We start from the raw sequence: 15828 nt of genomic DNA on the forward strand, positions 1-15828 counted from the left end.
ATTTTCTTTGGTTTTATTGCATTTGCTTTTGGGTTCTTGGCCATGAAGTCTTTACCTAAGCCAAATGTGTAGAAGGGTTTTTCCAATGTTATCTTCTAGAACTTTTATGGTTTCAGGTCTTAGATTTAAGTCTTTGATCCATCTTGAGTTGAGTTTTGTATAAGGTGAGAGATGAGGATCCAGTTTCATTCTTCTACATGTGGCTAGCTAATTATCCCAGCACCATTTGTTGAATAGGGTGTCCTTTCCCCACTTTATGTTTTTGTTTGCTTTGTCAGAAATCAGTTGGCTGTAAGTATTTGGCTTTATTTCTGGGTTCATTGTTCTGTTCCATTGCTCTATGTGTCTATTTTTATACCAGTACTATGCTGTTTTGGTGACTATGGCCTTATAATATTGTTTGAAGTTGGGTAATGTGATGCCTCCAGATTTGTTCTTTTTGCTTAGTCTTCCTTTGGCTATGTGGGCTCTTTTTTAGATCTGTATGAATGGTAGGATTGTTTTTTCTAGTTCTGTGAAGAATGATGTTGGTATTGTCATAGGAGTGACATTGAATTTGTAGTTTGCTTTTGGGAGTATGGTCATTTTCACAATATTGATTATACCCATCCATGAACATGGGATGTGTTTCCATTTGGTTGTGTTGTCTATGATTTATTTCAGCAGTGTTTTGTAGTTTTCCTTGTAGAGGCCTTTCATTGTCTTGGTTAGGCATATTCCTAAGTTTTGTTTTGTTTTGTTTTGCAGCTATTGTGAAAGGGACTGAGTTCTTGATTTGATTCTCAGCTTGGTCACTGTTGGTGGATAGCAGAGCTACTAATTTGTGTACATTAAATTTTTACCCTGAAACTTTGCTGAATTCATTCACCAGCTCTACAAGCTTTTTGGATGGGTCTTTAGGGTTTTCTAGGTATACGATCATATAATCAGCAAACAGTGACAGTCTGACTTCCTCTTTAGCAATTTGCCCTTTGTTTCTTTCTCCTGTCTGATTGCTGTGGCCAGGACTTCCAATACTATGTTGAATAGAAGTGGTGAAAGTGGGCATCCTTGACTTGTTCCAGTTCTCAGGAAGAATGCTTTCAACTTTTCCCCATTCAGTATAATGTTGGCTGTGGGTTTGTCATAGGTGGTTTTTATTACTTTAAGATATATCCCTTCTATGCTGATTTTGCTGAGGGTTTTAATCATGAAGCAATGCTGGATTTTGTCCAGTTCTTTTTCTGTGCCTATTGAGATGATCATGTGATTTTTGTAAGTCACATTTATTGACTTACATATCTTAAGCCATCCCTGCATCCCTGGTATGAAACCCACTTGATCATCGTGGATTATCTTTTTGATATGCTGTTGAATTTGGCTCACTAGGATTTTGTTGAGGATTTTTGCACCTATGTTCATCAGAAATAGTGGTCTGTAGTTTTCTTTCTTTTGGTATTAGCGTGATACTGGCTTCCTAGAATGGTTTTTGGTATGAGGGTGATACTGTTTCATAGAATGATTTAGGGGTTATTTCCTCTTTCTCTATCTTTTGGAATATTGTCAATAGGATTGGTACCAATTCTTCTTTGAATGTCTGATAGAATTCAGTTGGGAATCCGTCTGATCCTGGACTTTTTTGTTGTTGGCAATTTTTTTATTATCATTCCAATCTTGCTGCTTGTTACTGGTCAGTTCAAAGGCTCTATATCTTCCTGATTTAATCTAGGAGGGTTGTGTATTTCCAGGAATTTGTCCATCTCCTCTAGGTTTTCTAGTTTATGTGTGCATAAAGGTGTTCATAGCAGCCTTGAATAATCTTTTGTATTTTTGTGGTATCAGTAATAATATCTCCTGTTTCATTTCTAATTGAGCTTATTTGGATCTTCTCTCTTATCTTCTTGGTTAATCTCACTAGTGGTCTTATCAATTCTATTTATCTTTTCAAAGAACCACCTTTTCGTTTCATTTACCTTTTGTAAATTTTTTGTTTCAATTTCATTTAGTTCTGCTCTGATCTTTGTTATTTCTCTCCTGCTTCTAGGTTTGGGTATGGATTGTTCCTGTTTCTCCAGTTTTGTGAGGTGTGATCTTAGATTGTCTAGTTTTCCTCTCCAGCCTTTTTGATGTAGACATTTACTGCTACAAGCTTTTCTGCTAGCACCACTTTTGCTCTATCCTGGAGGTTTTGATAGGTTGTGTCACCATTACTGTTCACTGCAAAGAATTTTTAAATTTCAATCTTGATTTCATTGTTGGCCCAATGATCATTCAGGAGCAGGTTACTTAATTTCCATGTATTTGCATGGTTTTCAGCATTCCTTTTGGAGTTGATTTCCAATTTTATTCCACTGTGATCTGAGAGAGTACTTGATAAAATTTCAATTTTCTTAAATTTACTGAGACTTGTTTTGTGGTCTATCATATTATCTACCTTGGAGAATGTTCCATGTGCTGATGAATAGAATGTATAGTCTGCAGTTGTTGGGTAGAATGTTCTCTAAATATCTGTTAAGTGCATTTGTTGTAGGGTATAGTTTAGGTCCATTGTTTCTTTGTTGACTTTCTGTCTTGAACACCTGTCCAGTGCTGTCAGTGGAGTATTAAAGTTGCCCACTATTATTGTGTTGCTGTCTATCTCATTTTTTAGGTCTAGTAGTAATTGTTTTATAAATTTGGGAGCTCCAGTGTTAGGTGCATATATATTAAGAATTGTGATATTTTTCTGTTGGACTAGTCCTTTTATCATTATATAATGTCCCTCTTTGTCTATTTTAACTGTTGTAGCTTTAAAGTTTGTTTTGTCTGATAGAAGAATAACTACTCTTGCTTGCTGCTTTTGGTGTCCACTTGCATGGGGTATCTTTTTCCATCCCTTTATCTGAAGTTTATTGAGTCCTTTTGTGTTAGGTAAGTCTCCCGAAGACAGCAGAAACTTGTTGGTTAATTCTAATCTGTTCTGCTATTCTGTATCTTTTAAGTGGAGCATTTAGTCCATTTACATTCAATGTTAACATTGAGAGGTGAAGTACTATTCTATTCATCATGCTACTTGTTGCCCAAATACCTTGGGGTTTTTCATCATGTTATTGTTATATAGATCCTATGAGATTTATGCTTTAAGGAGCTTGTATTTTGGTGTATTCCAAAGATTCGTTTCAAGATTTAGATCTCCTTTTAGCAGTTCTTGTAGTGCTGGCTTGGTAGTGGTGAATTCTGTCAGCATTTGTTTGTCTGTAAAAGACTGCATCTTTCCTTCATTTATGAAGCTAAGTTTCACTGGATACAAAATTCTTGGCTAATTGTTTTGTTTAAGGAATCTAAAAATACGTATCCAATCCCCTCTAGCTTGTAGGTTTTCTGCTGAGGAATCTGCTTAATCTTAATCTGATAGGTTTTCCTTTATAGGTTACCTGATGCTTTTGCCTCACAGCTCTTAAGATTCTTTCCTTTGTCTTGACTTTAGATAACCTGATGACTATTTGCCTAGGCAATTATCTTTTTGTGATGAATTTCCCAGGTGTTCTTTCAGCTTTTTGTATTTGGATGTCTAGATCTTCAACAAGGTTGGGGAAGTTTTCCTCAATTATTCCCTCAAATATGTTTTCCAAACTTTGAGATTTCTCTTCTTCCTTGGGAACACCAATTTTTCTTAGGTTTGGACATTTAACATAGTCTCAGAATTCTTGGAGGCTTTGTGTGTTTTGATAAATTCTTTCCTCTTTGTCTTGGGTTGGGTTAATTCAAAAGCCTTGTCTTCGAGCTCTGAAGTTTTCTTCTGCTTGTTCAATTTGATCGCTAAGACTTTCCACTGCATTTTGCATTTCTCTAAGTGTGTCTTTGATTTCCAGAAGTTGTGATTGTTTTTTATTTATGCTATCTGTTTCACTGACGAATTTTCCTTTTGTATCCTGTATCATGTTTTTGATTATCTTAAGTTGGACTTCACCCTCTGGTGCCTCCTTAATTAGCTTAATAATCGACCTTCTGAATTCTTTTTCTGGCAATTAAGAGATTTAGTCTTGGTTTGGATTCACTGCTGGTGAGTTGGTATGATGTTTTGGGGGTGGTAAAAAAAACAAAAACAACAAAAAAAAACCTTGTTTTTTCATATTACTAGAATTGTTTTTCTGGTTCCTTCTCATTTGGGTAGACTATGTTAGAAGGAAGATCTGGGATTCAGGGCTGCTGTTCAGATTCTTTTGTCCCATGAAGTGCTCCCTTGATGTGGTGTTCTCCTGCTTCCCATAGAAATGGAATTCCTGAGAGCCGAACTGTAGTGATTGTTTTTTTCTCTTCTGGGTCTAGCTACCCAGCAGAGCTACCAGGCTCCAGGCTGGTACTGGGGAATGTCTGCAAAGAGTCCTGTGATGTGATCCAATTTCAGGTCCTGCAGCTGTGGATGCCAGTACCTGCTCTGGTGGAGGTAAGAGGGGAGTGAAGTGGACTCCATGAGGGTCTTTGGTTGTGTTTTTGTTTAGTGCACTGGTTTTGTGTTGGTTGGCCTCCAGCCAGGAGGTGGCACTTTCAAGAGTACAACAGCTGTGGCCCTATAAGGAGGTTGCAAACTTGCCCTTGGGACACCTGGTTAAGTATTCTATTTTTTTGTTTTTTTAATTCTTCAGCTAAGACAGCAGAAGAAGCGACTTATTGTACAGTTGTTACTTTCGTCCACAAGTGAATACAGAAGTAGTACAGAATGTCATAGTTCCAGGGCAAAGGACCAAGATGGACAGTTTTGATTATGAGCAAGGTGGGTCTCAGAGGTGGTCTCAGCGATCAAATGGCAATAAAAGTTCTAGATCCATTGAGACAAGCTCTAGACAGTAGCATGCAGTCCAACAACTTGTGCAGCCCAGCTTCTGGCACTTCATGTTTCTGCTGCTGTGGCCTCCACGGGTGCACAAGCTAGCAGTTTACTTGGACCTCTGCCTCACCTTTCTTCTTTTGCGTTTCAGCCTGCACATTCACTTCTTTCTCCACTTGGCTCTCATGGTGCAGAGGTTTTCAAGAAGATGGCGCTAAGGCCGAGAGAGCAAAAGTTGTTTTTGAAGTCAGACAGACCTGAATTTAATTCTGAGCTCTACCACTTAATAACTATGACATGGACCAGGCAACTGAGGATGGCTGATTATTATAAGTTGTGTATCCCATATTAGTGAAAGACTTAGTAGACAATTGTTCATATATATAAACTCATGATACACATAAAGAAACATGCCATTATGAGAGCCATCAGAAACAACAGATTTTGATTCTCGAGGATTCAGAATTATCAGATACAGAATATAAAATAACTATCTGTGAAAAGTTTAATAAAATGAAAAAATAAATGAGCAAGAGACATAGGATTAACAAAATAGGTAGACTTACTTTAAAAATAACTACATAAGCTTCTAGAAATAAAAGACATAACTACTGAAATTAAGAATGCAATGGATAGGTTATGCAGCAAACTTAAAGCAACTGTAGATAATATAACTGAAATGAAAGATAGCTCAAATAATTTATCCAAAAGCAGCAGAGAGATTAAGGATCTAGTAACTGTGGGAGATTAAGAGAAAGACAGACTGGAATAATAATAAGATCTAATGTACTGCTAATATGAGCTTCAGCCAGAGAAGATAGAAAGAATCAAAGAGAAGCTATGTTTGAAGACATAATAGCTGGGATATTTTCAGAAGCAAAGTCATAAACCCACAGATACAGGAAACACAAATGTATTAAACAAGCTAAATACAAATATATCCTCTCCTAGACAGTTTGTAGTGAAACCTTAGCCCCAAAGGCAAGGAAAATATTTTTTTACAGGCAAGGGGATAAAACAATTAGACTAACAGTTCAACAAGCTGATTCTAAAATGTATATAGAAGAACAAAGACCTGAGAATAGCCAAGACACTCCTGAAGAAGACAAATAAGACAGAAGAAGACTGTTCTTAATTTATCATAAAATTCTATAAATTAAGACAACTTGGTATTTATGGAAATACAAGCAAATAAATAGAACAGAATAGAAACCTCAGAATCACACATAAATAGAAACTTGATATATAAGAAAGATGGCATAGCAAATCAGTGAGTAAAGAAGAGACTACTTAATAAGTATTCTTGGAACAAATGTTCAGTCATAAGGAAAAACTAATTGGGTGGGGCATGGTGGCTTATGCTTGTAATCCCAACACTATGGAAGACAAAGGTGGGAGGAATACTTGAGCCCAGGAATTCAAGACTAGCCGTGGAAACATAGTGAGACCCCTGTCTCTACAAATGAAAAAATTATCTGGATGTGGTGGCACATGCTTGTATTCCCAGCTACTTGGGAGTCTGAGGTGGGAGGATCGTTTGAGCCTGAGAGATCAAGGCTGCAGTAAGCCATGGTCACACCATTGCCCTCCAGCCTAGGTGACAGAGTGAGACCTTGTGTCCAAAAATAAATAAATAAATAAATAAATAAGAAGAAAGACAAAATAATTGGATCTGATCTCACAAAATGTTAATTCCAAGACTTAAAATAAAAAGGCAAGACTTTAAAACTTTATTAAAAAAGTGCAGAATTTTTTTTTTACTTTGAGGTTGAAAGAGTTTAAAGGCATTTTAAAAATGTTAAACACAAGAGAAGATAGATAAATTCAACTAAATCAAAGTAATTTCTACTCATCAAAAGATATAAAAACAAATTAAAAAGGAAAGCCACAATCTTGGGGAACATATATTCAATCCATATAACTGACAAAAGTTGCATGTCCGAGATATGTCCAAGAACTCTTGCAAATTGATTAGGGGGAAAAACACCTCCATGAAACAGATAAAATGCATGAACAAGCATGGCACAGAACAAGCAGTACATGAAGACATATGAAAAGATGCTCAGCCACACTAATAATCAAGAAAGTACAAATTAAAACAACTCATTAGATATAGCTTTACTCCTACTAGATTGGCAAATTTAAGAGTTCTGAAAGTACCAAGTGTTGGTAAAAGTATAAACTCCTACAACTATTTTAGAAAACACTGCAGCATCACCACATGCCCCCTAATCCAGCAATTCCACTCCTAAATATATGCCCTACAAAAATTCTTAACACGTGCACCAGGAGACATATAAAGAATAATCATATAATTGTAATAGCAAAAGGTTAGAGACAGTCCAAACATCAGGAAAATCGGCACATAAACTATGGTATATTCATAGTAGTATATTATGTATCAACAAGAAGAAATGAACTAATACTACATGGCACAACTTGGAGGAATGATAGAAACAATCTTGAATTAGTGAAGCAAGTTGCAGAAATCTGAAAGTCATACTAATTGTATAAAACTCAGAAACAAGCAACATTAAGCACACATATGTGTGTGTGCTATACTTATATGTAAACCATACTTTTAAAGGTATGTAGATATATAGATCTTGATCGATAGATATAAAACTCCACTTAAAAAATAAAACAGGCATGATAATGATTAACCCAAATCTCAGGTTAGTGGTTAACTCTGTAAAGATGGGATAGGGGAATAACAGTAAATTCAACAATCTAGGTCTTCATATGGGCCATAGATTCAGGAGTGTTTGTTTCATTACTTAAAAACACATTGCATATCTATTGAAGATCTGTCACATATCTGGCCACATGTTGTTTTAAAATTTTATTTTCTAATATATACCTACAAAGGAATATATGTAGCTATCATTAGTCAATGGCAGGAACATCCTGAGTGTTTTGAGCATGACTGCCTAGTCTTGTATTTGGGTTCATAAATTTCCTGTAAATTATAAAGGACAAATAAGAGTTCATTTTGGCTTTGAAACTTTAAATGGCATTTTGATACTACCTTTAGCTCCAGATAAATTCCATAAATTATACTGACTCGGTAGATGGCTTTCCTTTTCTAGAAGAGTTGAATATAATGACATGTTCCTTTTCCCTCAGCAAAGAAACTAACGTCTAGCTATAAAGGAATAGGCATATACTACATGTTCTTCAGATTGAGCCTCAGATCTGAAACGCAGTCTTACTTAACCTCTGCATGCATCCTTTCTTCCGTTTAAGCATTTGTTAAAAAAATGGAAAGCATTTATATTTTCTTGAGTTTTTCTTTCACTTAATGTCTTTTTTAATTTAAAGAGTTTATTTGAGCATCTAGTGATTCATGAATCAGTCAGCACTAGACCACAAGCAGTTCAGTGCTCCACTGTGGAGGCAAAAAGGGAAAACTTCTGTAAGATGTTTGCAGACAGAAAACAAATAAAATATTTGGTTAAATTGGAAAGTCCCTAGTGAGAAGTTGGTTGACAGTTTCTAGCTGGTTAAGCTTAAGTTTTGTTTTCTGGATTTAACATCTTGTTTCTATAATTATAAAATGAATACAGTCACTTCAAAAATCTAGAAATGTATAAAGGAAAAATTTTCCACAATACCCCACCCAAAGATAACTTTTTTGAGTATGAATTTGTTCTTTCTCAAAATACACGTTTTAAACAATTGATATCAAAATGCATCTTGTTTATTTGGCTTTTGAAACTGTTATAACACAACTTATAACATTGGAAATACATTATTTTATTTATACAAAGTTGTTTCCATAGTAAAATACCAAATTAATTAAAAGTCAGAATGAAACGTACCATATCCATGTAAACGACAAATGAAAACTGTCAAAGTATCCTTATCTCTAAAAAGCCACAAATTACATTCTTTGAAGTAAACATTGGGTTTTATTTCCTAAACTATACACCTCAATATCACCTCCTGAAGCTTTTTACTCAGTTTCACCGTGGGTATTTCGGACATGCAATGTTCCATGCTGTCAATCTCGGAATGCCTCGTTTGGATACAGGGAGACAAAGACTTGGAGACCCAGAAGCCTGAAAGTGGTTCTTGACCGACTTTGTCCACTCAAATTAAGGCATTATGCAGCTGGTCATCACTTACATTGCTGGTTGCACGCAGGCACACACACACCAGTGCTCACAGCCAGCACTTGTAAGAATGGCTGAGCTGGACCAAATGGTATGCGTGTCTTTCATCAATATAAACATGGACTGCATTCATCTGGACACGGGCCTTTCCCACCTACCAAGCCTGCCCACCACCCGAAGTTTAAGCTCATCTTGGAAGACCTGACACTCAGCAAGCCGTCTCCCCTTGTTCCACCGGCTTTGTGGCCCCAGTGTCTGTATAAGCTGCTGATTTGCCTTCGGAAAACAAACCAGCATCGATTTCAGAGAAATTACTGGATAATTTGCGCTGTGAGGCGCCTAGATCGCAAGGGGCACTCCGCAAATGACAGCCGCTCCCGTGCACTTGTCCAGTCATTCGGGTGGCATACTGTCCGGGTGGAAGCCCGCCACAATAATCTATTTGGAAGGCACGAAGGGCTTCGTTAGAAATTGCCTTCTTGTAGTTATGAGACCTTGAGCAAAACAGATAAGAACTGGGGCAATGGAGGCATAAACATTAAGGCTAGGAGGTATTTTCGGGGAGAAAGCGGGGGCTACCAGGGAGGAAGCTCAACTTTATGCACCGCGCACGGGAACGCTTTGCCTTTAACCACTTGCGGGCCCGCCGGGCGGAGGAAGCCCTCCGGAAGTGGGCGCAGGCGACCGTGAAGTCAGATTCCTCCGCCGAGCGCGGCCCTCTCTCCTTGGGCTTTGCCTTCACTCTCCAGCTTTTCTTTTTTCACTCCCGCTTGCCGACTCCAGCCCGCTGGGCTCACGCTCTGCCGGACACCAGTCCCAGCGCCCCTGCCCGACAGTGCTCAAGGCTAGGCCTGGCCTAGTCCGCGAAGTCCGCCCCTCGCCGCCACCGGGATCCGCCCCCCGCCGACACGCACTTCCGGCGGCCCCGCGGCCGAGAGGGACCGAGCGGGGAGCAAGGCCTGCGGTGAGGCGCGGGATGGGCGCGCTGGCTGTCATGCTGTAGGACCTCCTGACCCAGAACCATGCCCGGCGCAGGGAGAACAACGAGCTTATGGACCGGGTGCGGGGGCTGCTGTGCGAGAAAGCCTACCTGCTGGCCCGGGAGCGTTTGCCGCCGGCCCACCTGGTGGCTTTCCCGAGACGTTTAACGGCGACTCCGCCCGGCCTCCCGACTTTTTGATGCAGCCGTTCTCTTACATGACTTTCTTCGAGGCTAGATTCTCGAAAGACATCCTGAAAGTGGCTTTCTTAATTAGCTGCCTCACCGGGTGGCGGAGCAGTGGGTAGTCGCCTGCGTCGAGACGGAGAGCCCCGTCCTGGCTCAGTACGAGGGCTTTGTGGACGCGCTGTAGCGGGCCTTGGCCGTTATGGGTAGGAAACAGTCGGGCCGGATCCCCGGTGTCTGGGGAGCGGCTGCGGCCTGGGCCCGCGTGAGCCACTTCACTCCTACAAGCCCGGCTCACTAGTTTCAAGCTGCTGGACTTTGACCCTCGCTGGGAAGCTTGATCGCAGCCTGTTCTCGCCAATCTCTATGCCTTTGCACTGCCCAGCAACCCAGCCACTGCCTAGGGCATGTTAAAAGTTGAATGGACCTCCCAGAATCAAGCCCCTGCCGCCGTTTCTAGAGACGGCTTTTGACCACCTTTGAGAATCAGGGTCAAACTCGGAAGGGCCTGCATTTGTCACACCTCCTCGGACACTTATTTGGATAGTCCAGGCCCTGAGACAGCTTCCCGGGTTAGTGTGCCTGACAACGCTGATGAAAAATTAATGACATTTTCCTTCCCCAAAACTACTTCGTTTTATACATTTCACTTCTCTTCTGAAATCACAGCAATGTCAGTTTGCGCCTTTTGGTCTGAGGAACCCAGGCCCTGGCCACTACCAGGAAAAAGTATTTACTTTTAAAACTTGAATGTATATCTTTACCATATGCCTAGTACAGTAGTGCTTGGAAGAAACAGATTACTAAAACAAAATGTATGTCTTCAAGAACACTTATGGTCTGAGAAAGAATTCTGAATGCAGATTCTAATGTCTTGTAAAATGCTTTAAAGTGTAAAGAATGCAGATATGATTCTTATGGCATTTTAAACTTTTCACCCCACAGTTTTAAAGTGTTAATGTATGTTAAAAATATATGCAATTTAGAAAGGAGAGGGAAAGCCCAGCTTGATGTTTGCTGCCAAAGATGGTATATTTAAAATTAAACGTAACTAATGGCAAAAAATAATGGGAATGGTGCAGTCTTTGAGCTGTATCCAGTTGGCATTATTCTCTTGGACTAAAAGGAATAGTATTAACTTCCTCACTTTGGGTAAGCCACTTTAGATTTTTGGGCTGCAGTTTTCTCAGGTAATTAGAGACTTTATATTATTAAAGTTTGGTTTACAATTCTTTGAGTGTCTTTTGGGAACAAGGTAAGAGGAGGATATGTGCCCTCTTCTCAATCAAGGGGTTTCTTGAAACCCTCTAAGGAGAAAAATCTGAAACTGCCTTTCCTAAAACGTTCATGGGTTTGCCATTCTGATGATCAATATTGTCCCACTGAAATATCTTTTTGAATTCCTAGTTAGGAATCTTTATGTTAAGATAAACTGATCATTCTCTCCTTCGTGGACAGTTTACCTAAAGACGATAGGGAAAAACACTGTTTTTGAAAGACAAAATAAAGACATGTTGTAGCAGTTATTTTATTGCCAGTTAGTATTACAAAAGTTCCTAAGGAACTCCCCATTAACTTGGCCTCATATGAACTACGCTTGAGTCCCATTTTAAATTGAGTCTTGATCGTGTTTACTGACAGTTTCAAAGCAGCGTTTTGTTTTTTTTTTTTCCCCATAGTAAAAAACTTACAGGATACCACCACCAAAGAAAAAAAAAAAGTTTTTTCAATAAACCTCACAAGAGCATACATTTGATAGAATACACGGATTTTGTAATGAAAGATCACCATCACCATTTTCTAAGTCAGAACATGAAAGTCAAAATATCTCATATAGATGTCTTTTTTTTTTTTGAGAAGGTACACAAGGCTCGCTTGTAGAGATGGAGTTACATGGAGGGACAGAAGGTCACTGGTCAGTGATTTTAGGTTTTTATACTTCTGAAAACAGGTAATTACAGATTCTGATCAGTTTGTCATTTTCTTTTGTCTTTTATTTTCTGCTGAATGCTCTCAAGGGAACGGATCCATACCTGTTTATCAGGCTCACCTAGAAGAGCCAAGTCATCCACTCAGGTCTTCCTCTGGACCTGCATAATTTCCTCATTTACTAGATTGGGTTTCTTTTATGTGTGGGCTTTTAAAGCTTGGTATCTCTAGTCTTCCTAATATGTAATGCTCAGCATAATAATTTTAGCCATTATTCATTTTTGCAGTAGGCTTCACTAGCTTCCTGCTTCTCAAATCCCGTGAAAAGATGAGATTTTTTTTCATGGAGTTCACTTCTAGTAAGTTGATCTTGATTTTTTTTTTCTTTCAGAACCTTCTGGATTTCAGCTTTGGCAAGCTTCCTGTGTTTCTGAGCCACCTCCATCACCTGGGGTACAATCCCATCCATGATTTTCCCCATCTCCAGGCATTTTTCATGGAAAGCTCCTCATGCTTTTTAATTCCAGGTTATCCATTTGTGTGGCTTTAACCTCCACATCCAGGTCTTTCTAGCTCAACTGCAGCATATCCACAATGGGGCCAATGGACACATACGGGAGGTCCTATCACAGGAACACCCGGAGTCGCTAGAAATCAGATTCCACCAGCTTTGCTTCAGGCCGACTTCCTAAGGAAGGCATGGTAGCATCACAAATGCTGTTTGTCTCAGTTGCCTGGAAAACCAATTTCTTAGAGCTGTCATTCAAGAGTGGGTCAAATTTGAGACATAAAAACCTTTCTCAAGGTAGACTCTTTGTCCCCTATGCCTAGTACGTCAGCTGGGCCTCTGAAGCTCTCCTCTTTGAGGTCCTGGCAGGCTCTGGCCCCTGTTGAGAAGGGGAAGCAGTCATGTGAACTCATGTGCTGGAAGAATCCACTCTACCCCTTCCCTGGCTACTCTCAGCTTCTCTGCTGCAATTTTTGTCTTTAAACATATCTTCAGGTGATTTCAGTTGCATACATAATTGAGAAATACAAGATTTGGTCACCAGTAGAAAGCCAGGTGAACTTAAGGAGTCCATCTAAGAAAATTGCACAATTATCTAGTTTCACTTGGGTTTAGCTTTTATGGCTTTACTTGATTTAGTAATCAAATGATTTTGATCAGGTGACTCTTCGTAAATTAGAGAATGAACTCGAGAGCCGAATTAGCACAGTTTAAAAATAATCATTTTGTTTTTGTTCTCTATTGTGTAAATTATTGAGGTTTGACTGTCTTGGCTAAACTAAGGCTCATCTAATATCTTTATTTTTGATATCCTAATTTCTTGCCAATTAATTGAAGGTAACATACTAGCAGACCAGATAACTATGCAAACCTCAGATAACTACTAATTTAAGCAAAATTAAATCCTTTGCCTTCCCCAGATCCTTTGCACATGGCCTGCTATCAACAGTCCTCTACAATGATTCTCAGCATCACTTGGGGAGCTTATGTAAAAACTCAAATTCCTGGGCCCTATCCCCAGAGTTTCTTATCAAGTAAGTCTCCATTGGGATCTGAGGATTTGCATCTCTAACAAAAATTCCTAGGCGATGCTGACACTGTTGGTGTAAGGGTGAGTACAAATTAGAAATAAAACTATTTAATTCTTCCTGGTGTAAAGAAGAGAGAAAGAAACTTTTACCCTCCACATCCTTTTCTTTGTCATTTACTTTAGGAAATTTAATTGTAAGCTTTTTCTGTGCCTCTTTGAAATGCCTGTAAATCTTTCCAAAAACTAAATTAGGCTTTTGCAAATTTTACAACCTAAGAATGTGAATTCCTCAAGGACCTGGGAGCTATCTCACTGAAATTTAATCACTGAGAAAAATAGTACCCGTATCGTTCAGCTTCCTGGAAACATAACAGCCTAACTTTATTAGGCACCTTGCTCCATTACAAAGCTATCTTCTGTCATAAAGATATAAGAAATTTATTTTTCCCTTGGACAAAAGCAACTAGCAGAGGGTCACCAAAATTACCAGGTGAATTTAGGGTGAACTCTGTGTGACAAATGGTGCTGCCAAGTTCTCTTGAGAACTATAGAAAGTGCATGACATGATTTTTTGACTGCACGATGGTGCAAAACCATTGCTTTTCACTTTCAGTATAATATTCAAGAAATTACCTACAAAATGGGAGAAAATTTTCACAACCTACTCATCTGACAAAGGGCAAATATCCAGAATCTACAATGAACTCAAACAAATTTATAAGAAAAAAACAACCCCATCAAAAAGTGGGCAAAGGACATGAACAGACACTTCTCAAAAGAAGACATTTATGCAGCCAAAAAACACATGAAAAAATGCTCATCATCACTGGCCATCAGAGAAATGCAAATCAAAACCACAATGAGATACCATCTCACACCAGTTAGAATGGTGATCATTAAAACGTCAGGAAACAACAGGTGCTGGAGAGGATGTGGAGAAATAGGAACACTTTTACACTGTTGGTGAGACTGTAAACTAGTTCAACCATTGTTGGAAGTCCATATGGCGATTCCTCAGGGATCTAGAACTAGAAATACCATTTGACCCAGCCATCCCATTACTGGGTATATACCCAAAGGACTATAAATCATGCTGCTATAAAGACACATGCACACGTATGTTTATTGCGGCACTATTCACAATAGCAAAGACTTGGAACCAACCCAAATGTCCAACAACGATAGACTGGATTAAGAAAATGTGGCACATATACACCATGGAATACTATGCAGCCATAAAAATGATGAGTTCATGTCCTTTGTAGGGACATGGATGAAACTGGAAACCATCATTCTCAGTAAACTATAGCAAGGACAAAAAACAAACACCGCATGTTCTCACTTGTAGGTGGGAATTGAACAATGAGAACACATGGACACAGGAAGGGGAACATCACACTCTGGGGACTGTTGTGGGGTGGGGGGAGGGGGGAGGGATAGCATTAGGAGATATACCTAATGCTAAATGACGAGTTAATGGGTGCAGCACACCAACATGGCACATGGATACATATGTAACAAACCTGCACATTGTGCACATGTACCCTAAAACTTAAAGTATAATAAAAAGATTCAAGAAATTACATATCAAATATAAGATATTCAATATCTTATTCATTATTATAGGCTTTGTGTTACATAATTTTGCCCAACTAACTGTAGGCTAATGTAAGTGTTCTGAACATGTTGAAGGTAGGTTAGACTAAGCTCTAATGTTCAGTAGGGTAGATGTATTAAGTGCGTTTTCAACTTATGAAATTTAAGCTGATATCCAAAGGATGAGTAAGAATGAGGTAAAGGAGGAGGAATACATTGCTTCAGGCAAAGAAATAGTATGTGCAAAAGCCCTGGGGTTTAAGAATATGATGTTTTTAGAGAACTGCAAATAATTCAGCATGGTTGGAGCAGAGGGATGTGGAATGATTATTGATTCTGTTGGAGAGTAGACAGAGGCCAGATTGCTATGCTTAGATACAATTTCAACCACCTACAAATCCATCTAATTACCTACATGACCATCATCATCTGGTCATATTTCTCCATTTTATCATTGTGTATACCTTAAAGACTTGCTCACATTACTTAAAATTGAGATATGTTAGGCATCTATCCAATCTCCCATGCCAGTAATTCTACAGAAACAGATTAGGTTAGCTAGATAAGCATGTTTACAATTAAATTTACGCTGTATCCTTCTAATCACCACTTTCTCATCAAAATGCTCACAAATCATCTGCATCAGCGTCCATTCTTTAAAAATGTATAAACCCATCTCTACTAAAAATACAAAATTAG

The 15828-nt window shown here is 38.9% G+C and overlaps 1 protein-coding gene across 1 annotated transcript; it reads right to left on the bottom strand.

Annotated features, from left to right (window-relative positions):
- Window positions 1-9027: 9027 nt before the first annotated feature.
- Window positions 9028-9439, bottom strand: LOC129488306 (putative uncharacterized protein encoded by LINC00526; the record flags this gene model as incomplete). Its single annotated transcript, XM_055290322.2, has 1 exon — window positions 9028-9439. A coding segment is annotated over one exon (330 nt), but the record flags the coding sequence as incomplete, so codon positions are not given.
- Between the last annotated feature and the right edge of the window lie 6389 nt (window positions 9440-15828).

This window comes from Symphalangus syndactylus, chromosome 1, assembly GCF_028878055.3.
Source record: "Symphalangus syndactylus isolate Jambi chromosome 1, NHGRI_mSymSyn1-v2.1_pri, whole genome shotgun sequence".
NCBI classification, from domain to species: domain Eukaryota; kingdom Metazoa; phylum Chordata; class Mammalia; order Primates; family Hylobatidae; genus Symphalangus; species Symphalangus syndactylus.